Source organism: Podarcis cretensis (genome assembly GCF_951804945.1).
Source record: "Podarcis cretensis genome assembly, chromosome: 18".
Taxonomy (NCBI): domain Eukaryota; kingdom Metazoa; phylum Chordata; class Lepidosauria; order Squamata; family Lacertidae; genus Podarcis; species Podarcis cretensis.
The window spans coordinates 8,867,597-8,895,539 of NC_137188.1; the positions used below are offsets into that span (position 1 = coordinate 8,867,597).

At 49.4% G+C, this 27,943-nt stretch overlaps 1 protein-coding gene across 4 annotated transcripts in view; it reads right to left on the reverse strand.

Moving 5' to 3' along the window:
- FBN3 (fibrillin 3) overlaps nt 1–27,943 on the reverse strand; it is a 179,171-nt gene that overhangs the window by 83,812 nt on the left and 67,416 nt on the right. For all 4 annotated transcript variants that reach the window (XM_079960394.1, XM_079960393.1, XM_079960391.1 and 1 more), the window contains 13 exons: nt 17,882–18,034; nt 15,769–15,966; nt 13,514–13,657; nt 12,713–12,832; nt 9,999–10,124; nt 8,661–8,783; nt 7,213–7,488; nt 6,217–6,270; nt 5,886–6,011; nt 4,875–5,000; nt 4,531–4,650; nt 1,328–1,465; nt 1,130–1,180 (listed from right to left, as the gene is read on the reverse strand). In XM_079960394.1, the coding sequence (XP_079816520.1) occupies nt 1,130–1,180; nt 1,328–1,465; nt 4,531–4,650; nt 4,875–5,000; nt 5,886–6,011; nt 6,217–6,270; nt 7,213–7,488; nt 8,661–8,783; nt 9,999–10,124; nt 12,713–12,832; nt 13,514–13,657; nt 15,769–15,966; nt 17,882–18,034 (1,755 nt within the window). The remainder of the gene's footprint in view (nt 1–1,129; nt 1,181–1,327; nt 1,466–4,530; nt 4,651–4,874; nt 5,001–5,885; nt 6,012–6,216; nt 6,271–7,212; nt 7,489–8,660; nt 8,784–9,998; nt 10,125–12,712; nt 12,833–13,513; nt 13,658–15,768; nt 15,967–17,881; nt 18,035–27,943) is intronic.

A 27,943-nucleotide genomic window follows, 5' to 3' on the forward strand; every position in this document is an offset into this window, starting at 1 on the left:
ATGAATTTCCCTTAAAAAAAGGGAAACGTTGACAGCTATGCCCCTGGGTGGTTAAGTCCAGCCAAAGGCGACTATGGGGTTGCGGTGCTCATCTCGCTTTCAGGCTGAGGGAGCCAGCGTTTGTCCACAGACAGCTTTCCAGGTCATGTGGCCAGCAGGACTAAACCGCTTCTGGCGCAACGGGACACCGTGATGGAAACCAGAGCGCACGGAAACACTGTTTACCTTCCCGCTGCAGTGGTACCTATTTATCTACTTGCACTGGCGTGCTTTCTGTTAGGTTGGCAGGAGCTGGGACAGAGCAACAGGAGCTCACCCCATCGCTGGGATTCGAACCACTGACCTTTTGATCGGTAAGCCCAAGAGCATGGGTAGGCAAACTAAGGCTTGGGGGCCGGATCCGGCCCAATCGCCTTCTAAATCCGGCCTGCGGATGGTCTGGGAAACAGCATGTTTTTACATGAGTAGAATGTGTCCTTTTATTGAAAATGCATCTCTGGGTTATCTGTAGGGCATAGGAATTCATATATATTTTTCAAAATATAGTCCGGCCCCCCACAAGGTCTGAGGGACAGTGGACCGGCCCTCTGCTGAAAAAATTTCCTGATCCCTGCCCTCTTGGTGGCTTAGATCACAGTGCCACCCGCGCCACCCACAGATGGTAAAGTGGCAAGCCCAAAGACCTGGGTGGTGTGTTGAGGCAGGCAGGCTCACATTGCCATGTCTAAAATTACCGTATTTTTCGCTCTATAAGATGCACTAGACCACAAGACGCACCTAGTTTTTGGAGGAGGAAAACAAGAAAAAATATATTCCGAATCTCAGAAGCCAGAACAGCAAGAGGGATCGCTGCGCAGTGAAAGCAGCAATCCCTCTTGCTGTTCTGGCTTCTGGGATAGCGGCGCAGCCTGCATTCGCTCCATAAGACGCACACACATTTCCCCTTACTTTTTAGGCGGGAAAAAGTGAGTGTTATACAGCAAAAATTACGGTATGTTGCCCCTGAGCTGGGCAAATTCAAGGGAAGAGCTATCAAAGACACAAGGACGCTTTTGTTTCGTGTGGAGGGGATTGGGGTTTCCTCGGTAGCCCCCCCCCCCAGGATACGAGCTGTCAGAGCGCCCCATACCTTCGCAGGAGACCCCCTTCATCCTGGCGTAACCCCTCGGACAGGCGGTGTCTGTGGCAAAAAGAAAAGTGAGAGCAGTCTGAGAACCGTGAGACTTTGCCAAACTCGGAGACCCAAAGGTGCTTGCTTTGGAGACCAATGCCCCTTGCACCCTGCATTTGGCCAGTGCCAAAGCAGGGCGTTCAGACAGACATTTACCAATCTCGCAGCGTTCGCAGGGACTGCCCCAGGCAGCACCCAGTGTGGCGCAGCACTCGGACTTCAGCGTGGCACCATTGATGTTGACTTCGCAGCGGCCTTCCTGGATGTTCAGCCAGCAAGTCCCTTTCATGCTGTCTAGGGGAGGGAAGCAGAACAGCTGAGTCAGATGGGGTTTGTTGTTGTTGTTGTTGTTGTTGCCATGATAGAAAGGTAGTTAGGTAGGTAGGTAGGTAGATGATATAGATAGATGATAGATAGATAGATAGATAGATAGATAGATAGATAGATAGATAGATGATAGATGATAGATAGATGATAGATAGATTAGATAGATACATGATAGATATAGATAGATAGATGATAGATAGATAGATAGATGATAGATGATAGATAGATAGATAGATAGATGATAGATAGATATAGATGATGATAGATAGATAAATAGATGATAGATAGATAGATAGATAGATAGATAGATAGATAGATAGATGATAGATAGATAGATAGATAGATAGATAGATAGAGATAGATGATAGATAGATAGATATAGATCAGGGACGACCAACTCTCAATAGTCTGCAATCTACTCACAGCATAAAAAAACAGGCAGTGATCTACTCATTGTCGTAAAAAGACTGGCAGTGATTTACCCAAAGTTGTGGCGCTTTTTTTAGTAAGCCAAAGTTGGGTCTTTTTTTGTTTCTTTATAAGAAGATCGCTGAGGGGCCAACCAGGATCTACCAGAAACACCCCGTGATCTACCTGTTGGACATGCCTGATATAGATGATAGACAAAGAGATGGATAGATAGATGATAGATAGATAGATAGATAGATAGATAGATAGATAGATAGGTGATAGATAGATACATAGATACATAGATAGATAGATGATTGATAGATGATAGACACATAGATAGATGATAGATGATAGATAGATGATAGATAGACACATAGATACATAAGATAGATGATAGATAGATAGATAGATAGATAGATAGATAGATAGATAGATGATAGATAGATGATAGATAGATGATAGATAGATGATAGATAAATAGATAGATAGATGATAGATAGATGATAGATAGATGATAGATAGATAGATGATAGATAGATAGATAGATAGATAGATAGATAGATAGATAGATGATAGATAGATGACAGATACATAGATAGATAGATGATAGATGATAGATAGATGATAGATAGACACATAGATACATAGATAGATGATAGACACATAGATACATACATAGATACATAGATACATAGATAGATGATAGATAGATGATAGATAGATGATAGATAGATAGATGATAGATAGATGATAGATAGATGATAGATAGATGATAGATAGATAGATAGATGATAGATAGATGATAGACACATAGATAGATAGATAGATAGATAGATAGATAGATAGATGATAGATGATAGATAGATGATAGATACATAGATAGATACATAGATAGATACATAGATACATAGATAGATGATAGATAGATAGATAGATAGATAGATGATAGATAGATAGATGATAGATAAATAGATAGATAGATGATAGATAGATGATAGATGATAGATAGATAGATAGATAGATAGATAGATAGATGATAGATAGATGATAGATACATAGATAGATACATAGATAGATACATAGATGATAGATAGATAGATGATAGATAGATGATAGATTGCATTTTACGATTATATATATATTTACATTTCAGTGTGAATTTCCTCAATATATTGCACTTTGCGCTCTCCGTGGGGCTACCTTTGAAGGTGACCCAGAAACTGCAACTAATCCAGAATGCGGCAGCTAGACTGGGGACTGGGGGCGGCCGCTGAGACCACATAACACCAGTCTTGAAAGACCTACACTGGCTCCCATTACGTTTCTGAGCACAATTAAAAGTGTTGGTGCTGACCCTTAAAGCCCTAAATGGCCTCGGCCCAGTATCCCTTAAGGAGCGTCTCCACTCACATCGTCCAGCCCTGACACTGAGGTCCAGCTCCAAGGGCCTTCTGGCGGTTCCCTCACGGCAAGGTTACAGGGAACCAGGCAGAGGGCCTTTTTGGTGGTGGCGCCCGCCCTGTGGAACGCCCTCCCATCAGATGTCAAGGAAATAAACAACTGTCTGACTTTTAGAAGACATCTGACAGCAATCCTGGTTAAGGAAGTTTTTAATGTTTGATGTTTTGTCGTGTTTTTAAGAATCTGTTGGGAGCCACCCAGAGTGGCTGTGGAAACCCAGCCAGATGAGCAGGGTATGTATAAATAAATAAGTAAATAAATATAAATATAATAATAGTTTTGTATTTCACTATTATGTATATATATTGCATTTCAGTGTGAATTTCCCCATTAAAATGCATTTTTTTTTTGCTATTCTTCTTCTTCTTCCTATTTGCTTTTTGCTATTATTATTTTTTTGCATTTCAGTGTGTATTCCTCCTACTTTAAGGAATTTAAGGGCATATAAGGATAAGAGGATTTGGAGAAAAGCAGAACAGAAACATCGTGGAAGTAAAGATAGGAAATAGAAAAGCAAAGGGCATATTGCATCGAAACTGAATTGAATTTGTTAAACGGTATGAAAATCGATTTCCAACAACACAAGAGACAACTCTACACATGGACATCACCAGATGGGCAGCATTGAAATCAGAATGATTATATTCTCTGCAGCCAAAGATGGAGAAGCTCTATACAGTCAGCAAAAACAAGACCTGGAGCTGACTGTGCTCAGATCATCAGCTTCTTATAGCAAAAGGCTGATCGCCGAAGAATGGATGCTTTTGGATTCTGGTGCTGGAGGAGACTCTTGAGAGTCCCATGGACTGCAAGAAGATCAAACCTCTCCATTCTGAAGGAAATCAGCCCTGAGTGCTCACTGGAAGGACAGATCGTGAAGCTGAGACTCCAAGACTTTGGCCACCTCATGAGAAGAGAAGACTCCCTGGAAAAGACCCTGCTCTTGGGAAAGGAGAAGGGGACGACAGAGGACGAGATGGTGGGACACTGTTCTCGAAGCTACAAACATGAGTCTGACCAAACTGCGGGAGGCAGTGGAAGACAGGAGTGCCTGGCGTGCTCTGGTCCAGGGGGTCACGAAGAGGCGGACACGACTAAATGACTAAACAACAAAAACGAAAATCGATTAAAAAAATTACGAAAAAAGAGAGGCTGTTTACCAACACAGATGGTGCCGCTGGAATCCAGCTTGCTTCCTGGGGAGCACTCGCAGGCAAAAGAGCCAGCGTTATTCCTGCATATGCCATTAATGCACGGGTTCGAGGTGCACTCGTTGATATCTGGAAGGAGAGAACCTTGTTGAATTTATCCTGCACAGATCTTTCGCCGATCTGTGTCGCCTCTCCCTCGTGGGAAGCCATGGGACGCTCGCCAACACCCCAACTTCTTAAAGGACAGGCAAAGGTGCCAACTTGGCTGGCGCTAAAACCTTAATTAAAGAGCCAGTTTTGTTGACAACAGAGATCCGCTCCCTTTTTTGCCGGCACCGGGCCCAAACACTTACCCTCGCAGGTGTCCGTCTCCGTCCGGAAGACAAATCCTTTGGGGCAGCTGCAGCTGTAGCTCCCGGGGGTATTGCGGCAGAGGCCGTTGTCACACAGCAGCCGATTGACGGCACACTCGTCCACATCTGAAGAGAAAGTCGCACGAGGGTGAGCTGCGCATGGAGGCCAGTCGGGTTACAGCACCCAGCACCCAGGGCCGGATTTAGGTTTGATGAGGCCCTAAGCCACTGAAGGTAATGGGGCCCTTTCTATGTCCAGCTGTCCTTTGTCAACAACAAATTGCCACTGTTTTTTGTGTTGAATATATGCTAGATGGTAACTGATGGACCTAATAGATATCTCAAGCCATTTGCCCATGTTGTTTTACAGCCAGTCCATGCAGAATGTAGGCACCCTATATATAGGTAAAGGGTAAAGGGACACCTGACCATTAGGTCCAGTCGTGGCCGACTATGGGGTTGCGGTGCTCTTCTCGCTTTATTGGCCGAGGGAGCCAGCGTACAGCTTCTGGGTCATGTGGCCAGCATGACTAAGCCGCTTCTGGCAAACCAGAGCAGCGCACGGAAACGCCGTTTACCTTCCCGCCGGAGTGGTACCTATTTATCTACTTGCACATTGATGTGCTTTCGAACTGCTAGGTTGGCAGGAGCAGGGACCGAGCAACGGGAGCTCACCCCGTCACGGGGATTCGAACCGCCGACCTTCTGATTGGCAAGCCCTAGGCTCTGTTGTTTAACCCACAGCGCCACCCGCGTATAGAAGGGACCCACCCTATATATAGAAAGGAGCAAACAAGGGATGTTTTAGGGAGCAGGCGGCGCCCTTGACTTACATCCTAGGAGCCTATACACAACACAAAACATTGTTGCTGTATGAACTAGCTCCACAGCGGTTCCATTTCACAGCTCGAACTGCGCATGCCACAGGCTTGTCTGCACATGTGTTTCGAGGTTGCGTCGATCTCTAGGCGGCCCCCTGAGAGCCCTCTGCGACCCTGCAAAATCACTCACCCACACAGTTTTTGCCCGTGGGGTCTGACTCGTAGCCCAGGTTGCAGATGCAGCGGTAACTTCCCCGTAGATTCTCGCACATCCCGTTGGGGCAGATGTCCGGGTTCAATGCGCACTCGTTGATATCTGGACGCGAGAGGGGGGATTTTGGAATTAATAATACAGCGGAGGCCCAGTGCTTTCACTCGCGGACTGAGTTGGGACCACGGATTTTAAGACTACGTCCCAATGAAACACCACCGGGACTGAGTTTCTGCAGAGGCCCCAGCCTTGCACAACCCCCCACAAGCTGCTGAAGGGTGGGGTGGGGGTCACTTTCCCCGAAACTTACCTCTCCCGTCAGCTGTGATGCCGATGCCACTGCTGCAGAGAGCCTGGAATTCAGCTGCAAAAAAACACACAAGTCTTTGTCAACGCAGCAATTCTAAGGCTTTTTACATTCACATGCTGAAAGAGCCGCTGTATTCCATGGACACTGAGAATGCTCAGACTAAGACACCCATTAGAAAAACAATTTACTTACTTTTCAGAGCCAAATCAATCAATGTCAATAATAGATTATGTTTGGATAACCAGCAAATTAACACCAGGAGTAACAAAATACAGTGGTGCCCCGCAAGACGAATGCCTCGCAAGACGAAAAACACGCTAGACCAAAGGTTTTTCCGTTTTTCGAGGCGCTTCGCAAGACGAATTTCCCTATGGGCTTGCTTCGCAAGACGAAAACGTCTTGCGAGTCTTGTGAGTTTTTTCCCTTCCCCCCCTTTTTCTAAGCCGCTAAGCCGCTAATAGCCACTTAGTCGCTAAGCCGCTAAGCCGCTAAGCCGCTAATAGCCGCTAAGCCACTAAGCCGCTAATAGCACTAATCCGCTAATCCGCTAATAGGGATGCTTTGCAAGACGAAAAAACCGCTAGACGAAGAGACTTGCGGAACGGATTATTTTCGTCTTGCGAAGCACCACTGTGGAAATACAACCAAAAATACTTTCGGATCATAATGCAATCAAGTGTGAGATAAAAGAAAGGGAGGAAAAAAACCTTTCGATGGAGGTGAAATGAAAATTTATTAGATGACCAAAAAATAAAGGAGAAAGCACAGAAGATGTTGATGGAATATTTTGTGATGAATAGTAATAAAGAAACAAAAATGAACGTGCGCCACCCGCGACCCATCTTGAGACACCTTAGGGTAGTGATAAAGCGGGATATAAAATCCAAACTCTTCTTCTTCCTTTGTTGGACTTCTTATCTACTGCCATGGGGGCGGGGAGGAACCTGATTCCCAGAATCCTTATAGGCACGTACAAATCGCTTTTCTCTAACTCACCTGAGTTCTTGGCCGGGCAAGGCTGGCAAGGCTCCCCGAACCCATGGTCCGGGTTGGCACAGCAGCACTCGGACTTGGTGACGGCACCGGGAAAAGGCCTGGCACAGGTGCCCTTCTTGATGCCACCGTAGCAGGTGCTGCGGACGTGCGTGTCGACGCAGACTCGCCCGTCCACGCCGATGGCCAGGCCCCCCAGGCACTCGCAGCGGAAGGAGCCCTCTGTGTTGATGCACCAGCCATTCATGCAGATTCCGGGGGTCTCGCACTCATCAATGTCTGCCAGGGAAAGGTAAAGGTAAAGGTAAAGGGACCCCTGACCATTAGGCCCAGTCATGACCGACTCTGGGGTTGCGGCGCTCATCTCGCTTTATTGGCTGAGGGAGACGGCATACAGCTTCCGGGTCATGTGGCCAGCAGGACTAAGCTGCTTCTGGCGAACCAGAGCAGTGCACGGAAACGCCGTTTACCTTCCCGCCGGAGCGGTACCTATTTATCTACTTGCACTTTGATGTGCTTTCGAACTGCTAGGTTGGCAGGAGCAGGGAGCGAGCAATGGGAGCTCACCCCGTCGCGGGGATTCGAACCGCCGACCTTCTGATCGGCAAGTCCTAGGCTCTGTGGTTTAACCCACAGTGCTACCCGCGTCCCAGGGTGGGGTAGAAATAATAAATTATTATTATTATTATTATTATTATTATTATTATTATTATGAGCTGCCATGTGCCATTTTTGGCAGGCAAATCCTGGCTATGTCTGGGAAATTCTGGACGTTTGTTAGCCTTAGTGAAGGCTAAAGCTTCTCTGGTGACAAATAACTTTAATGTTGATATATACCGTATTTTTCGCTCTATAAGATGCACTTTTCCCCCTCCAAAAATTAAGGGGAAATGTGTGTGCGTCTTATGGAGCAAATGCAGGCTCCTTGGCTTCAGCGATAGCAACACGAAGCCTCCGAAGCTGCCTGAAGCCTTTGGAGCGCAACGGGAACTCGCGCTGTGCTCCGAAGGCTTTGGGTTCCTTTTGCTGAAGCTGGGAGAGCAAGACTCTCCTGGCTTCAGCAGAGAGGGAGAGCTGCGCAGCACCCCTTCAGCCAAGCGGGAGGAGAAATGGAAGGGGCTCCGTTTCTCCTGACGCTTTGCTGAAGGGGCGCTGAGCAGAGAGGGGGAGAATTTTTTTTCTTGTTCTCCCCCTTAAAACAAGGTGCGTCCTAAGGTCGGGTGCGTCCTATAGAGCGAAAAATACGGTATACTATGCCGCACTGTGTATTGTGGGTCTACGGACCGCAATAAAGCCGTGTGCAGATTTAACAAACTGAAAAACCTCGGGAGAACACCTGACCAGGGAGTTGTTGAAGGCCTGGTGGAGGGCAAAGACGTTGCTCATGTGTTTGGAAATTCAAACTTCCCCCACTCGCGATCCCTGGTAAAGTTTTTCCACCATCTACCCACCGACACAATATCGCCCGTTGGGAGCCAAGACGAAGCCCAGCTTGCAGATGCACTTGAAGCTCCCATCCTCATTGATGCACATCCCATTGAGACACATGTTGGTGGTGGCGCATTCGTCGTGATCTGCGGGAGGAAGGGAGCAGGTCACCATGGAGATTTCTCTCCCCCCCCCCATGGCCTCCCCTGGCACCACTCGCTCGGGGAAGCCCCTTTCCATGGTGGGGGGACCAGAGGATTTGCGGAAACAGCTAAGCTGGAGCGGGGAACCATTTCCCCCCTTTTCTTTCTCCAGCTGAGAAAAATCTCCCGGGAGCTTATCTGGGGAAGGGCCATAGCTCAGCGGTGGAGCGTCTGCCCCACGAGTTGGGAGAGGCTCCCCCCTGAATCTCTGGAGGGCAGCTATCAGTCAGTGTAGACAAGACTGAGATAGATGGACCAATGGCCTGACTCAGTCGACAGTAGCTGTCTAGGTTCCTTTGTAGCGCAGGCTGATGAAAATAGTGATGGGAAAGGCGAGAGCCAAAAGGAGGCTCTCTTTCTCCCCCACTTATCTATCTTCCTTCCTTCCTTCCTTCCTTCCTTCCTTCCTTCCTTCCTTCCTTCCTTCCTTCCTTCCTTCCTTTTTCCCTTCACTTCACTTCACTTTAACTGACCACTTCTCCCCCCCCGCCCCCGCAATGCCTTCCCTCTTTTTCTCCACCTTTTCCCTTTGCCATTTCCCGCCACCCCCTCTTTTCTCTCTGACCTCAATTCCTCTCTCAATTCCCTTTTCCTACCCTCGGTCACTTCTCCTCTCTCTTCCTCTCTGCCCCAACCCTTCTCCAAAGTGACGCCAAAGTTTTGTGCTGGCTTTGTGATGTCGTGTGCTGCAAACCCCATGTTTTGTGCTGTCCCACCCCCCAAAAAAATCGAGTAATCGACACAGCAAACAGGCGTCAGGAGTTAATTGGCATCTGTTTGCTGGGGATCCAAAATTTCAGTGTCACAAGTTAGTGAAGCTCATTTCTTTCTTGTTTTGTACCACTCCTTCCTTCCTTCCTTCCTTCCTTCCTTCCTTCCTTCCTTCCTTCCTTCCTTCCTTCCTTTTCACCTCTCCCCCTCACCTTTTCATCCCTCACTAGGTCTTCCCAGAGGCTTCAACCCGATTGCCCCCCCCCTCTCTACAGACCATTCCATTTTGGCTCTCTACTCCATCTTGTTCTTCCCTCACCCTTCCTCCTCCTCCTCCTCCTCCTCCTCCTCTTCTCTGGGCTCCCTTTGCCCCGAAGGAACCAGACTGAGGGCCTCGCATGCCCCACCCCTTACCCCCCCATATGACAAAAAGGGCCTAATCCTTACCCGCACAGTTCTTCCCGTCCGGAGTGATTTCAAAGCCGGCGTTGCAGATGCACTGGAAGCTGCCGTCGGTGTTGACACAACGCCCGTTCCGGCACATCAGTCCGTTCATGATGCACTCATCGATGTCTAGCGGGGAACCAAAAAGGCATTAAGTCAGAACTGTCCATTTGCATTTCTTAGTACAGAAAGTATTTGTGATGGGCTGGGAATCCGATTCAGAGGCTGAACCGGAGGAATCCCAGCCTGCACAGGAGTCCTCGCCTCCAGGGCCGGCTGAACTGGGGCAGGGCCTTGATTCGGAAGCACCTCCACCTGTGCCGGATCCTCAGGAGCAGGAACCAGGTGGTTGAGGACTCAGTGCCTACAGGTGAGTCTCCCCCTGGGCCCAGTAACCCTTCAGCCTCTCCTGAACTGCAGAGGCTCAGGGCAGAGAGGCGAAGGGAACTGGTTTCTCCCAGGAGGAGTGCTCGCCTTAAGGCCAGGAGAAGCGGGTCTCCTGGGGGCTGGGACCGCCCCTGGCCTCAGAGAAGATAAAGGCCAGTCAGCCCGGTCCCAGGTTGCAGGAGCAACGTCGTCGAAGAGCTGTTTCGGCCAACATCCAGTCCTGTTCCCCCAGAGTTCCTGTCCTTGCCCGGCTTCTCGCTGTGGACCCCGCTTCGCCCGTGGAGGACTGTCTGCCAGCCCTCAACTCAGGTCCTGGACCTTGCCCCACGGTAACCTCCCCCCGGGACCAGCACAGTATTGATCTGATATGTAGAGATGTGATTAATTCAAGAGGGTTCTGGAAGGTTTCTTTCTACGTGAAAGAAACAGGCAGGAGGTTTCTGTTGTTTGGGTTATTCCTTCCGGGAAGTTGCGTACAGCTGGTTTAAACGGGTTCTGCTATCTGTCTGTCAAGGTCATGCTGGCTATAATAGGCCAGAAGGAGCCTGGGTCTCTTCTCCTCACTTTGTTCTGGTGTGGTGTTCTGTACAGTGGTACCTCGGGTTAAGCACTTAATTCGTTCCGGAGGTCCGTTCTTAACCTGAAACTGTTCTTAACCTGAAGCACCACTTTAGCTAATGGGGCCTCCCGCTGCTGCCGTGCTGCCAGAGCACAATTTCTGTTCTCATCCTGAAGCAAAGTTCTTAACCCGAGGTACTATTTCTGGGTTAGCGGAGTCTGTAACCTGAAGCGTATGTAACTCAAGGTACCACTGTATCCCATAATGTTAAAGTGCTGCAACTGAAGAAGTGTGCATGCACACAAAAGCTCATACCAATAACTAACTTAGTTGGTCTCTAAGGTGCTACTGGAAGGAATTTTTTAATTTAATTTAATTTAATTTGTTTTGTTTTGTTTCGACTACGGCAGACCAACACGGCTACCTACCTATAACTGGATTTTTATGGACTGCGCCAATCCTGAAAGTACTGGATTTGTGACCATTATGCTCATTTGGGGGCTGGTCTTGAGCTACAGGGCAGGCAATTTCAAAAGTCTATATAAGGGCTTGCACACCATTGTTTGGGGTTCTCCTCCCTCCTGTGTGTGATGAGTGGGGGACCCTGTTGCAACAGCTCCTTGAATAAAGATCAGGCTTACTAGCTGCTTCTCAATATTCTCTGGCTGGCCTGCTGATTTATTGTCCAAGGTTGTTCCGAAGGATCAACACTGTACCTATGTACAGAAACTGGGTTTGTACTGAGATTGTAGATGACAAAATGCCCAGTGGTGTTCACAGAAAGGGGGAGGATGTTGGTTTCTGTGTGTTGCCACTGTGCACTGCTTTTGAGTCGCAAGACTCTGTTTACATTCCAGAGATTCCAAGCTATTGGAAGTCTCACAGAAGACAGGATGTGATGTTACTGGTTTCTTGTTCCTTTGTTGTTCAGTTGCTCTCTGCTCTCACAGAGAGAGCATGTATGTTTCTTTTCTGTCCGCGTAGTTAGGAATAAATGCTCTTTAGCAATGTAGCTCAAACTTCTCGTCTCTTCCCTGTGCTGGATACTCTGCATAATGGGGAACGAGCTTGGAGTCTTATCAAAGGCTCAAGTCGGTAATCACGTCGGAGGCGACTCAACCAGAGGAATCGCTCAGTCAAACGCAATTCCAACAGGCCTCTCTTAATTTCTCCTACCGATAGAAAACCTATTTAAGGACTCTATACGGGCTCTTGAGTACCTGTCAGGGAACTGACATCCGAGTCAGAGGTGGAGGCAAGGCTCTCGAGCGATGCAGGAGAGGGGCCCAGCAGGGAGAGAGGAAGCCCATCGGCTGGGGAAGGAGATCAGCGCAACACCAGTAGAGAAGGGGGGCAGATGGGGGATTCGGAGAGGGGTCTCCAAGACTCTTCACCCGAAACTAGTGGGGAGAGCATGGGCACACCTCTACCCACTCCTTCCCTGCGCGGAAGAGTTCTGCACAGGGAGAGTAGGAGGAGACTTGGCGTCAAACAACTTCTTTGCTGGAAGAGGTTCAAGAAACGCCCACTGACGGATTCTGCGAGCGACTGAACGGCCACGGAGTGAAGGGCTGTCAGCCGAGACAAGGTTAACCAGGCAATCTAGCCAGCAGTGACGGTAACTTACGCACAAGCAACCCCTTATAACCATTACAGTACCCATAAGGGATAACGGAGCAGTTTTTTTATTATAACAATAACCACCAATCCGAAAAGAGGGATTCTTTGCACTGGTTCCCCAAGATGGCACCCAGCTTCTCCCCGAACTTACCAATACAAGCTTGCTTGGTAGGGGTGCTCTGAAATCCCTCGTGGCACTTGCAGTGGTACGAGCCGGGCGTGTTCACACAATCGCCATGGAGGCAGGGGCTACTTGAACACTCGTCCATGTCTTGGCAAGGAAAGGTGGAGAGAGATACCAAGGGAAGATAAAAGACCGTTCATGTATGCAACAACCATAGCTGTCAAGTTACAGATTTGAAAATAAGGGACTAGCAGCCTCGAAAATAAGGGATCAGCAGCCAAAATAAGGGATTTTCCAAGCACAGGTATGTTCGACTTCTGAGCCCCTCCGAGCCAAAGGCAGAAAGCCCAGCCAGCAGCCAAACGAAGCCTCAAGAGGTGGTTCCCACAGCGCAGCTACCCGGCAAAGGGGATGCAGCAAGGAAAACCACCGTCACCTCTCCGCTGGGAAGCGCTGAGCAAAGGCGAGTCCCCAGGCAAGGCGGCCGATTTGATTGGGACAAGGCATGCAAGCTCCACCCCCCAGTCGTTCTTAGACTCCTGATTGGGAGCCAAGCAACACAGTTGGAGCCTCCCTCCTCCCTGGCCGGCAGGGAGGGAGGGAGAGGAGCTGCTTCCTTTGAAACCCGGGAAATTTAAGGGACATCATCAATAAGGGACAGCAGCGGGACACAGCGCTGGGATAAGGGAGTTTCCCGCCAAATAAGGGACGGTTGACAGCTATGGCAACAACTGCGGCAAGAATTCTCTTAGCATGAGCATGGCGGCTTTGCTCCGTCAGCCAAGGCTGCGCATGCATGCACCCAGTGGTCCCGCCCCCCCAACTCACCAATGCATTCTCCCCGCATGTCCTGCTTGTAGCCCATGTTGCATTCACAGCGGTAACTGGACGGGGTGGGGATACAGCGCCCGTTCAAGCACAGGTTGGTGAAATGCTTGCAAATGTCGATGGTCTGGTTGAGGGTGGCTGTTCCTGCAAAAACACCAGGGGCAGTTACTGCTGCTGCTGCTGCTGCTGTGAGCAGAGAAGAGTTGAGGGGGACCCCTGAGGGACATCTAGCCTGACCCCCTCCAACGCAGGGAACTTTTGCTCAACAGCTGTCCATGGAGGCGCAGGTCGATTCTGTGTCCAAGGCAGCTCCATCTGGTACGCAGGATGAGACCCTCCCTGCCCACAGACTGTCTCACCAGAGTGGTACATGCTCTAGTTATCTCCCGCTTGGACTACTGCAATCCGCTCTACGTGGGGCTACCTTTGAAGGTGATCTGGAAACTCCAACTAATCCAGAATGCGGCAGCTAGACTGGGGACTGGGAGTGGCCGCCAAGACCATATAACACTGGTCTTGAAAGAACTACACTAGCTCCCAGAACGTTTCGGAGCACAATTCAAAGTGTTGGTGTGGACCTTTAAAGCCCTCAACGGCCTCGGTCCAGTATACCTGAAGGAGCATCTTCACCCCCATTGTTCTGCCCGGACACTGAGGTCCAGTTCTGAGGGCCTTCTGGCGGTTCCCTCCCTCTGAGAAGTGAGGTTGCAGTGAACCAGGCAGAGGGCCTTCTCGGTAGTGGCGCCCTTCCTGTGGAACACCCTCCCACCAGATGTCAAAGAGAACAACAACTACCAGACTTTTAGAAGACATCTGAAGGCAGCCCTGTTTAGGGAAGCTTTTAATGTTTAATAGGTTATTGTATTTTAAAATTCTGTTTTGAGCCGCCCAGAGTGGCTGGGGAAACCCAGCCAGATGGGCAGGGTATAAATAATAAACTATAACAGAACAGTAGGCGTTCAACTCTTACTTTAGCAGACAGACGGCAGCTCAGTTATACAGTGGTACCTTGGTTCTCAAATGCCTCGGTACTCAAACAATGTAGAACCCAAACACTGCAAACGCAGAAGTAAGTGTGGCAGTTTGTAAACTTTGTTGAACATGCTTTGCTTTGAGTGTTACACTTTGATTCAAGTGCTATGCTTCCGATTTGAGTGCCACACTTCCTTTTTGAGTGTTAAGCTGAGGTCTATCTGTTTTTGCTATTTATTTTGCGTTTTTGTGGCTCTTTTTTGTTTTGTTTTGTTTTGTTTTTGTGGCTGTGTGGAATCCAGTTCAGCTGCTAATTGATTGATTGTGTGACTGCAGTACATTGTTTATCGATTTCATTTTCAATGGTCTCATTTAGATAGTAAAATTCATGTTAAATTGCTGTTTTAGGGGTTGTTTTTAAAAGCCTGGAACAGATTAATCCATTTTGCATTACAGTGGTACCTCGGTTTACGAACTTAATCCGTTCTGGAAGTCTGTTCTTAAACCGAAACCGTTCTTAAACTGAGGTATGCTTTACCTCATGAGGCCTCCTGCCACCGGTGCCCTTCCACTGTTCGGATTCTGTTCTTAAAGGTAAAGGGATCCTTAACCATTAGGTCCAGTCGTGGCCGACTCTGGGGTTGCGGCGCTCATCTTGCTTTACTGGCCGAGGGAGCCGGTGTACAGCTTCCGGGCCATGTGGCCGGCATGACTAAGCCGCTTCTGGCGAACCAGGGCAGCACACAGAAACGCCGTTTGCCTTCCCGCCGGAGCGGTACCTATTTATCTACTTGCACTTTGAGGTGCTTTCGAACTGCTAGGTTGGCAGGAGCAGGGACCGAGCAACGGGAGCTCACCCCGTCGCGGGGATTTGAACCGCCGACCTTTTGACCGGCAAGTCCTAGGCTATGTGGTTTAACTCACAGCGCCACCTGTGTCCCTCTGTTCTATGCTGTTCTTAGACCGAGGTAAAGTTCGCAAACTGGGACACTACTTCCGGTTTTGCAGCGTTCGTAAACCAAATCGTTCTTAGACCGGACTGTTCTTAAACCGATGCACCACTGTACTTTCTATGGGAAAGTGCGCCTTGGTTTTGGAACGCTTTGGTTTCAGAACAGACTTTCGGAACGGATTATGTTTGAGAACCGAGGTACCACTGTACTGCTTGGCCTGGCAGAAAATCTCAGGTTTAATCTCCAGCATCTCTTGGGCTCAAAGTCCTGACTCGGCATAAGACAGCCCTTTCCCTCTAAACCATGATGTTGTGCCTTTTTTTCACTTACCAATGCTTGAGCTACCAGGCCCCATCCCAGGCAGTCCGGGGATCCCACCTTGACCGTTTGCGCCATTTGGACCAAAGGCACCGGGACCACTAATTCCTGGCCCAACTCCATTGGGGCCGAAGCCAGGGACTCCAGGAAATGTTCCAGGGAAGCCCGGAACAACTGGGAGGCCTTCGATGCACAGCCGGCGATATTCATCTGGGGAGGACAAAGCAGAGAACCAAATCGTCATTTCCTGCTTAAGGTGGAAGGATAAAGCAGCTTCATAAATGTGGCAGCAACTACAGGCATACCTCGGAATCCGTTCCCGAAGTCCGTTTGACTTCCAAAACCAAAGCACAGCTTCTGATTGGTCACAGGAAGCTCCTGCATTTGGCTTCCAAAAGAACACCCGAAATCCGAAACAATCCGGGTTTCGATCGCTCGGGAGCCAAAACCTTCGAGAACTAAGCTGTTTGAAAACCAAGGTACGACTGTAATTGGTGAAGCTACCGTATTTTTTGCTCTATAAGACTCACTTTTCCCCTCCTAAAAAGTAAGGGGAAATGTGTGTGAGTCTTATGGAGCGAATGCAGGCTGCGCAGCTATCCCAGAAGCCAGAACAGCAAGAGGGATTGCTGCTTTCACTGCGCAGCGATCCCTCTTGCTGTTCTGGCTTCTGAGATTCAGAATATTTCTTTTCTTGTTTTCCTCCTCCAAAAACTAGGTGCGTCTTGTGGTCTGGTGCGTCTTATAGAGCGAAAAATACGGTAGCAGCTAAAACCAGAGAAGCCAGATGATTATTGTTTGTGGAATAACGGAAGCCTTTTTCCAGATTCCTTAAAGGAATACTATAGAACGGCGTATTCGTGAGCAGGATTTGAACCTCGAGCGACAGAAGGAATGAGAGCTTGTTGTATTGTTGGTGTGATATAAGAGAGAAAAGAGAGGGTGCAGCAAAGGGGGAGAAATTAAAAACAGAAAACAGGCAGAATTTGGGGAAAAGTGAGGTGAATATTCAGGCCAATATGGCATACCGTATTTTTCGCTCTATAAGACGCACCAGACCGTAAGATGCACCTCGTTTTTGGAGGACGAAAACAAGATATTCTGAATCCCAGAAGCCAGAACAGCAAGAGGGATCGCTGCACAGCGAAAGCAGCAATCCCTCTTGCTATTCTGGCTTCTGGGATAGCCACGCACAGCTTCTCCCGGGCAGGAAGAGGCTGTGTGCGGCTAAGGCAGAAGGCTCCCCTAAGAGCCGCGCTCCCTTTAAAGAGTGCGTGGAGCGTGTGTGCGGGAAAAAGCCCCCAAGAGCCGCACACATGCTCCAGGCAGCTCTTTAAAGGGAGCGCTGAACAGAGCCTCCCACCTGCATTCGCTCCATAAGACGCACACACATTTCCCCTTACTTTTTAGGAGGGGAAAAGTGCGTCTTGTTGTTGTTTAGTCGTTTAGTCGTGTCCAACTCTTCGTGACCCCCTGGACCAGAACACGCCAGGCACTCCTGTCTTCCACTGCCTCCCGCAGTTTGGTCAAACTCATGCTGGTAGCTTCAAGAACACTATCCAACCATCTCGTCCTCTGTCGTCCCCTTCTCCTTGTGCCCTCCATCTTTCCCAAGAGCAGGGTCTTTTCCAGGGAGTCTTCTCTTCTCATGAGGTGGTCAAAGTCTTGGAGCCTCAGCTTCAGGATCTGTCCTTCCAGTGAGCACTCAGGGCTGATTTCCTTCAGAATGGAGAGGTTGGATCTTCTTGCAGTCCATGGGACTCTCAAGAGTCTCCTCCAGCACCAGAATTCAAAAGCATCAATTCTTTGGCGATCAGCCTTCTTTATGGTCCAGCTCTCACTTGCATGCATCACTACTGGGGAAACCATAGCTTTGACTATACGGACCTTTATCAGCATGGTGATGTCTCTGCTTTTTAAGATGCTGTCTAGGTTTGTTAGTGCTTTTCTCCCAAGAAGCAGGCGTCTTTTAATTTTGTGGCTGCTGTCACCAAAGTGCGTCTTATAGAGCGAAAAACACGGTATATACAGTCACTTTCCAAAATATTGTTGTCATGCCGCCCAGCCAATGTTGCCAGATCAAGGTCAGCTGGCCTTGCTAACCCCCTCCCTAGAGCTCACTCACCTGACCCCCTCACAGGGCACATTTCCGGAGTTTGACCGATGGCCCAACATCTCCCAGAATCACAGCAGCACTGCATTTTCGTGTACTGCCCGGGTAGCTCCCCGGCGCAACGACCGCCGATGAGTGCCGAGAAGCAAGTGCCGATTCGCTGGTCTGGAACGAGAAACGAGAGAAGGTGTCACTGATGCACAGAGCCTGCTTTGTGCATGAGATCAGAGAAAGGGACCCCTGACAGTTAAGTCCAGTCGCGGAGGACTCTGGGGTTGCGGCGCTCATCTCGCTTTGCTGGCCGAGGGAGCCTGCGTTTGTCCGCAGACAGTTTTTCTGGGTCATGTGGCCAGCATGACTAAGCCGCTTCTGGCGAAACCAGAGCAGCGCATGGAAACACCAGACATTGCCCGAGTCTAAACAATTGATAGGGACCTCCAGGTATTGCTTAAAGAGGTTCAAATACTCTCTCAAGGCAAATCTTTAAAAATGTAGTATAAACACTGACAACTGGGAAACACTGGCCTACGAGCGCTTCAGTTGGAGAATAGCCTTTACCAAAGGTGTCATGGGTTTTGAAGACACTCGAACACAGGACACAAGGGAGAAATGTGCTAAAAGGAAGGCACGCTTGGCAAATCCACACCAGGATCAACTCCCACCTGGAAACCTAGGTCCCCATTGTGGAAGGACGTGTGGATCCAGAATTGGCCTCCACAGTCACTTGTGGACACACTGTTAAGTCCTAGGTCCCCACTGTGGAAGGACGTGTGGATCCAGAATTGGTCTCCACAGTTACTTGCAGACACACTGTTAAGACCTAGGTCCCCACTGTGGAAGGACGTGTGGATCCAGAATTGGTCTCCACAGTTACTTGCAGACACACTGTTAAGACCTAGGTCCCCACTGTGGAAGGACGTGTGGATCCAGAATTGGCCTCCACAGTCACTTGCGGACACACTGTTAAGTCCTAGGTCCCCACTGTGGAAGGACGTGTGGATCCAGAATTGGCCTCCACAGTCACTTATGGACACACTGTTAAGTCCTGGGTCCCCACTGTGGAAGGACGTGTGGATCCAGAATTGGTCTCCACAGTTACTTGCAGACACACTGTTAAGACCTAGGTCCCCATTGTGGAAGGACGTGTGGATCCAGAATTGGCCTCCACAGTCACTTATGGACACACTGTTAAGTCCTGGGTCCCCACTGTGGAAGGACGTGTGGATCCAGAATTGGTCTCCACAGTCACTTACGGACTCACTGTTAAGTCCTAGGTCCCCACTGTGGAAGGACGTGTGGATCCAGAATTGGTCTCCACAGTTACTTGCAGACACACTGTTAAGACCTAGGTCCCCACTGTGGAAGGACGTGTGGATCCAGAATTGGCCTCCACAGTCACTTATGGACACACTGTTAAGTCCTAGGTCCCCACTGTGGAAGGACGTGTGGATCCAGAATTGGCCTCCACAGTCACTTGTGGACACACTGTTAAGTCCTAGGTCCCCACTGTGGAAGGACGTGTGGATCCAGAATTGGTCTCCACAGTTACTTGCAGACACACTGTTAAGACCTAGGTCCCCACTGTGGAAGGACGTGTGGATCCAGAATTGGTCTCCACAGTTACTTGCAGACACACTGTTAAGACCTAGGTCCCCACTGTGGAAGGACGTGTGGATCCAGAATTGGCCTCCACAGTCACTTATGGACACACTGTTAAGTCCTGGGTCCCCACTGTGGAAGGACGTGTGGATCCAGAATTGGTCTCCACAGTTACTTGCAGACACACTGTTAAGACCTAGGTCCCCATTGTGGAAGGACGTGTGGATCCAGAATTGGCCTCCACAGTCACTTATGGACACACTGTTAAGTCCTGGGTCCCCACTGTGGAAGGACGTGTGGATCCAGAATTGGTCTCCACAGTCACTTACGGACTCACTGTTAAGTCCTAGGTCCCCACTGTGGAAGGACGTGTGGATCCAGAATTGGTCTCCACAGTTACTTGCAGACACACTGTTAAGACCTAGGTCCCCACTGTGGAAGGACGTGTGGATCCAGAATTGGCCTCCACAGTCACTTGCGGACACACTGTTAAGACCTAGGTCCCCACTGTGGAAGGACGTGTGGATCCAGAATTGGCCTCCACCGTCACTTATGGACACACTGTTAAGTCCTAGGTCCCCACTGTGGAAGGACTTGTGGATCCAGAATTGGCCTCCACAGTCACTTACGGTCACACTGTTAAGACCGCGTTCATGGAAGACAATCTTACTCGGCTACAAAGGAGCGCCAAAGAGAAGAAAGATTGTTGGGCTCCAACTCTCATCCTCTCCGACCACTGAGCATGCTGGCTGCCTGGGGCTGATGTGAGTTGGAGTTCAACAGCATCTGTAGGGTTACAGTAGCCCCATCCCTGTGCCCCATCCCCTTTCTCAGGAGGACATGCCTCTTCTAAACAGCTTTCTTTAAAATCTGGATTGGTGAGGCATCAAATCTGTTGGGACGTCTTTGTTGCTTCTGTCCGGCTCTGGACATTGTGCTTGAACTCTGGGCGTGTGGCAGGACAGGAGGCAACCCTGAGACTCAGGAGGAGGAGGAGAAAGCTGAGAGGGAGGACCACTCCCTGGACAGTTTTCAAGCAAGAGGGAGGGTGAGTGGTGTAGAAGAACGAAGCTCACAACAAACATGCTTAAGTCTAGTTAATGCAGGAAGGGGTTAATGTCATAGAGCAAGCTGTCCTGTCAGATTTAGCTAGGACGCTCCCCTTCACCCTGGAGGGAAGCTAATCAAGGCCTTGGTTCCCCTCCAGTCCACCTAAAAATCTCAGGATGTAAAGAGATCAGAGCTAGTTGCTCCAGGCTCAGACCGCATGGCTCTAACAAGCCTCTTTCTCCCATACCAATAATTTAGGAACTTTCACCACTGCAACCAAGCCGAGTTTTACTGCCTGTGCAACTTTTCTGATGGATTCATGGAGACAAACATGAACCTGACCTTTGAAGAATTTGTAAGGAAACCATTTTTTAAAACTAACATCTGGTCTTTTTGCTACGCTGGGGGCAACTTTGGAAAGAAAGGGACGCATGTTTTAAAAGTCTAAAAGCCTATATTGACATGCTTTCCTTTTGCTGCATATTTTGTGATTTTAAATCTCTACCTGTCTCACCAAGGAGCCCAAAGCTGGATCTGACCATCCAGGGAATTTTCCTTTTACAGCTATTCCCCCCCCCCCCTTGCCACCAAGAGGTTGGAACTGATTGATGCTGGCGAGGCTGTGCCCCTTTCTCCCTCACGGACCACCTCTCCTTTCAAAGGCCTCGGGTACCAACGCTGGAGGGCTGCCGTTTTTGGGGAGACAGCGTGGTGGTGTGGGGGTAAGGTAACGGGACCCCTGACCATTAGGTCCAGTTGTGGCCGACTCTGGGGTTGCGGCGCTCATCTCGCTTTATTGGCCGAGGGAGCCGGCGTACAGCTTCCGGGTCATGTGGCCAGCATGACAAAGCCGCTTCTGGCGAACCAGAGCAGCGCACGGAAACGCCGTTTACCTTCCCGCTGGAGTGGTACCTATTTATCTACTTGCACTTTGACGTGCTTTTGAACTGCTAGGTTGGCAGGAGCAGGGACCGAGCAACGGGAGCTCACCCCGTCATTGCAGGGATTCGAACCTCCGACCTTCTGATCGGCAAGCCCTAGGCTCTGTGGTTTAACCCACAGCGCCACCCACGTCCCTCGTAGGTATAGAGCATGCCCAAGCACATTTCACTCTGGCTTTTAACCAGTTTCCCCAGGAAGGGGGAATTCCAAGGCGAAGCCGCGATCCACATTCCCTACCGGCAAAGACACCCGCATCAAGGACGTCGAAAGCACGGCAAGAAAAACGAATCGCCGACCTCTTGCGAGAAATCACATCCAAAACTCCCCACTGGCACAGAAATTGAGGAAAGGGGAGGAGCACCTTCCCCCACTTCTGCTCAGTATATACAACCCTGGTTGACTCATTCATCAGGGCTGCTTGTGCGCCAAAGGAGAGCTGGATGACGAGCCCCCCCCTGCAAAGCGCTTGCTGTTAATTGCACCGTTTGGCCAGCCCTGGAAATGCCGTCTTTAATCATCCGCTCTCGCAACCCCTCCATTGGAAAACCTCGCAATTAACAGCCCGGGATGCAAACGTCAAAAGGCTAATGAAGCCTTGGGTGGGACTCTGGCTGCGAGCGAATTTCCTCGCAGACACCTCCCAAATGGCCATGAGTCAGAGCCCAAAAAATCCAGCATTCCCGGGACGTTTCACAAGGAACCTTTCCAGCTTTCCTTCCCCCCTGCTGAGGCCTGGTTCACAAACACAGAGCACAGCGGGAACCCTTTGTAGGAGGCGCCGCTGCAGGGAAGGGGAGTTGGGCAACCAAACGCCCTGCATTTAGACAACCAGCGTGCCATGAAGCCCCCTGACATGCTAAATCTTCTACATGCAGGGAACTGGAATGCTCTTCTGCACAGAATGTTCCCTCTGTGGCGAAGACCGCCGTATCTGAGCAAGCCCGAACCTCGAGCAAAGGACGGGTGGTCTCTTTCAAAATTCCCCCGCCCTATTTGGGAATGGGATGGACGCGGGTGGCGCTGTGGGTTAAACCACAGAGCCTAGGGTTTGCCGATCAGAAGGTTGGCAGTTTGAATCCCTGCAATGACGGGGTGAGCTCCCGTTGCTCGGCCCCTGCTCCTGCCAACCTAGCAGTTCGAAATCACGTCAAAGTGCAAGTAGATAAATAGGTACCGCTCCGGCGGGAAGGTAAACAGTGTTTCCGTGCACTGCTCTGGTTCGCCAGAAACGGATTAGTCCTGCTGCTTTCACGTGCTTTCGAACTGCTAGGTTGGCAGGAGCAGGGACCGAGCAACAGGAGCTCACCCCGTCGCAGGGATTTGAACTGCCGACCTTCTGATCGGCAAGTCCTAGGCTCTGTGGTTTAACCCACAGCGCCACCCGCGTCCCTTGACTCATAGGCATACACACACACAATAATGCACAGACACACAATCTTAGGTATGCACACATCCGCACAGCCATGGAAATCAGCAGAGGAAGCCATTTCCTTCCCTGGTACAGTTTCAGTGTTTCCCAAACTCAGGTCTCCAGCTGATTGGGGACTACAGTTCCCATCATCCCCAACTTGCTAGCTAGTTGCCGAATTTCTGCATGTCAAGGAGCTGTTAAAGGCAGAGGAGCACGGATAGTCATGATAAGTTGGCAATATTACTTGCAGGCCAAAGAGATTGAAATATACTCCGAGTCGAGTGTGGATTTCATGCTCTTTATTCAGCTCATAGTAGTGAGGAGGAATGAAAGTTTCCCCAAAATATCTGCTGTATATACATTATTTACACAATGGGCCACACGTGATTGGCTAATTCCAGGATTCTCCTGTAGGCCAATCAGGTTGCGGATTCACTTCTACCTGGAGCTGGATTGGGTGGCTCCTGCGGACCAGTCATACTGCTGCATTGTTCTAGGACCAATCAGACTGCTGCATTCTGAATCCTATTGTTCTAGAACCAATCAGACTGCTGCATTTTGGATCCTATTGTTCTAGGACCAATCAGACTGCTGCATTTTGGATCCTATTGTTCTAGGACCAATCAGACTGCTACATTCTGGATCCTATTGTTCTAGGACCAATCAGACCAGTGGCGTAGCATGGGTTGTCAGCACCCGGGGCAAGGCAAGTAATTTGCGCCCCCTAACCCTACCCCTAACCCTAACCCCCAGATGTTGCGCCCGGTGCGGCCGGGCCCCTGCACCCCCCCACGCTACGCCACTGAATCAGACTGCTGCATTCTGAATCCTATTGTTCTAGGACCAATCAGACTGCTGCATTTTGGATCCTATTGTTCTAGGACCAATCAGATGGCTGCATTCTGAATCCTATTGTTCTAGGACTAATCAGACTGCTGCATTTTGGATCCTATTGTTCTAGGACCAATCAGACTGCTGCATTTTGGATCCTATTCAACTCAGTACATAACAGAGATATTGGTGGATGACAATGCAAAGCCAAGATTTGTTGTGAAGAAACAGTTAAATGGACAGGCCCTGATGCTCCGGCCATACTGTAATGTTCTGTGCTGCGTGCGACAAATCTGTCTTTGCGCAACCGTGTCTGCAGGGGGGAAGAGAGAGGGAGGGGGCGATGTGCCTCTTGGTCCTCATTAACTTTGACATCTCCTTTTGATTAAACTCAGATGCTTCCCGCAAATTCCTGAGGCCGCTTGTTGACTCTCCTCTCAAAATTAAGGTCACAAACTTCCATTTCTGCCGGCGGCTCGGTTGATCTGACACGAACCTCGCCGTGAGGCGGCTGGGAAAAAACAGGGGGCTCTTTCAGCTTGTACCTCCCTCCCTCTCAGCACCCCCCTGTCCCGTCTCTTGGCTGAACTTATTGCTTTCACGGCAGGTACACAGAGCAGATCGCCTGCAAAAGCATCGGCGCGGAGGGGGCAGCGGCCGTGGACCACATTTCTGCTGATCTCCAAACCCTTTGGACCTTTTCCCACTATAAAGGCCCCCAAACAACCCCCTGAGAGCTTGATCCGAGGAATGCTCCTTCAAAAGGAAGATCTGGAAACAGCAAGGAGGATTTCTGGGTAGCCAGTGGACTACAGTCACAATCAGGGCTTCCCCAAAGAATTCTGGGAGCTGTTTGTTCAGAGCTCCAAGACCTCTTAGGTAAAGGGACCCCTGATCGTTAGGTCCAGTCGTGACCGACTCTGGGGTTGCGGCGCCCATCTCGCTTTACTGGCCGAGGGAGCCGGCGTACAGCTTCCGGGTCATGTGGCCAGCATGATTAAGCCGCTTCTGGCGAACCAGAGCAGCTCACGGAAACGCCGTTTACCTTCCCGCCGGAGTGGTACCTATTTATCTACTTGCACTTTGACGTGTTTTCTAACTGCTAGGTTGGCAGGAACAGGGAGCGAGCAACGGGAGCTCACCCCGTGGTGGGGATTCGAACCACCGACCTTCTGATCAGCAAGTCCTAGGCTCTGTGGTTTAACCCACAGCACCACCCGCGTCCCTCCAAGACCTCTATATCCCATGCTCTGAATTACAATTCCCAGAGTTCCCCACGAAGAGGGATTGATTGTTAAACAGCTCTGGGAATCGTAGCTCTGTGAGAGGGGACCGTATTTTCCAGGGACAATCCTGGATTTGCAGAAGCCGTCCCAGTTTCAGATTTGATCCCGGAATATCCCGCTTTTCCTAAGGTGTCCCTATTTTCATCGGAGAAATGTTGGAGAGTATGGAATAAGATGTCCTTGTTTTCATCAGAGAAATGTACGACACCCAGAGAACAATTGTTACTGGCTCGTGGATTCACAGTAATAGGGCGTTGTTGTTGTTGTTTAGTCGTTTAGGACTCTTTGTGACCCCCTGGAGCAGAGCACGCCAGGCACTCCTGTCTTCCACTGCCTCCCGCAGTTTGGTCAAACCCATGCTGGTAGCTTCAAGAACACTGTCCCACCATCTCGTCCTCTGTCATTCCCTTCTCCTTGCGCCCTCCATCTTTCCTAATATCAGGGTCTTTTCCAGGGAGTCTTCTCTTCTTGTGAGGTGGCCAAAGTCTTGGAGCCTCAGCTTCAGGATCTGTCCTTCCAGTGAGCACTCAGGGCTGATTTCCTTCAGAATGGAGAGGTTTGATCTTCTTGCAGTCCATGGGACTCTCAAGAGTCTCCTCCAGCACCAGAATTCAAAAGCACCCATTCTTCGGCGATCAGCCTTCTTTATGGTCCAGCTCTCACTTCCATACATCACTACTGGGAAAACCATAGCTTTGACTATACGGACCTTTATCGGCATGGTGTTGTCTCTGCTTTTTAAGATGCTGTCCAGGTTTGTCATTGCTTTTCTCCCAAGAAGCAGGAGTTATACAAATTAAATTAATAATGATGATGATTGTGATGATAAATTTTACAACTATGGGTTGTATCCAACTGAATTCTACTCAGACGGATTACCATATTTTTTTGCTCTACAAGACTCACTTTTTCCCTCCTAAAAAGTAAGGGGAAATGTGTGTGCGTCTTATGGAGCGAATGCAGGCTGCGCAGCTATCCCAGAAGACAGAACAGCAAGAGGGATTGCTGCTTTCACAGCGATCCCTCTTGCTGTTCTGGCTTCTGAGATTCAGAATATTTTTTTTCTTGTTTTCCTCCTCCAAAAACTAGGTGCGTCTTGTGGTCTGGTGCGTCTTATAGAGCGGAAAATACGGTAATTGCTCTTAGTTAAGTCATTTCAACGGGCCTACTTTGTGCAGGACCAATATTGGGTTTGGTTCGACTAAGCTTTACCTGCTGAAATGGACAAACGCAGCTAAAACAGGTCCGTTCGTTTCAGTGGGTCTACTCTTGAGGAAAAACAGGGCTGGCTACAACCCAATCTGCAATACGCACAGAAGAGAAATGACTGCAGCTATTCAAAAAAGGAAGGGAAAAAAGAAAAACACTTAAAAAGTAAAGCTGAAATGGAGTTATTTCCTGCTCAGAGTGTTGGGAAACAGCTATGGCCATGTCTGGCAGGTCGAGAATAACTCCTAGCAATGCTGGAATGTTTTGAACTATTCATAGCTGGGTTGTGTTTTAAAAATAAATACATAATCGCCGCTCATCTACAGGGAGGAAGGGAAGCCTTGGGAACGTCCAGTGCACTCCGCATCGCGAGGAATTCTTGTCCTGTCCGGTGGAACAAAGGAACCTTTCAGAAAGCAGGACGTAATTTGAGGACCCACTGGGACGCAGGCCTCCCCGGCCAGAGAAAATATTGTTCCTCTCAGCGAGTGACGGCACATTTACGGCACATGTTCGCTCTGGGTGGTGTGGGGGGAGGCAGGGAAAAAGAAGCCCCAACGCGTGACGTAGCCAAGGTAAGAACCAGCCAGCACTGCAAGTGGTCCCACGGGGAGAGGCGAGTTAGTTTTCTTTAAAAAAAACCAGGCTCCTTAATTAAATTTGCTCAGTCTTTTCTGGCAGCCTCGAAAGGATGCTATCGGCCATATGTGCCATCCTAAAAAAGAAAAAGAGCACCTCCTTTCTCCTTACCCGCCCCACTCCATCTTGTAAACCCAGCAGTGCCGGATTTACGTATAAGCTAAACAAGCTATAGCTTAGGGCCCCACTCGCTTGGGGACACCAAAAAATGTAAAGGGGAAAAAACCTGGATGTACATTTCCAAAATATAAGATAAAATAAAGTCTACATACAGCAACAGTAAGGGACGCAGGTAGCGCTGTGGGTTAAACCCATGATTTACATCATAGGAGCCTACACAACACAAAACACAGGTAAAGGGACCCCTGACCATTAGGTCCAGTCGTGGCCGACTCTGGGGTTGTGGCGCTCATCTCGCTTTATTGGCTGAGGGAGCCGGTGTGGAGCTTCTGGGTCACGTGGCCAGCAGGACTAAGCCGCTTCTGGCGAACCAGAGCAGCACACAGAAATGCCGTTTACCTTCCCGCCGGAGTGGTACCTATTTATCTACTTGCACTTTTACATGCTTTCAAACTGCTAGGTTGGCAGGAGCAGGGACCAAGCAACAGGAGCTCACCCCGTCGCGGGGATTCAAACCGCCGACCTTCTGATCAGCAAACCCTAGGCTCTGTGGTTTAGACCACAGCACCACCCACGTTAGGGGCCACTAAATGTATGTCACCCCAACCCACTACCGAAGCTTCCGTCTTCCAATTCTTGCAAAGATAAACCAGACTGGACGTTGAACCTGCGCTGTTCAGTCCCCCAAGTTTCTTCATACACAAAACGTCCTGAAATTTTTCATGATCACCCCGTCATCACCCAAGTCAAAATGTCACCTCCACACCCCAGCTGTACCCTAAAATAAACCAGTGGGCTGAATCCAATTAAACTGTACTCCAGAGTAGAGTCACTGAAATTAATGGACCTGAGTGAGTTGCGGACCTACTCTGAGCAGGGTCAACAATGGAATCGACCCGACATCCTCCTTTGTCCATTGACTTTTAGCATCTCGAAGCTGGTGGGTTTCATGGTCCTTACAAGACAGGTTCCCCAAGATTTTGGAAT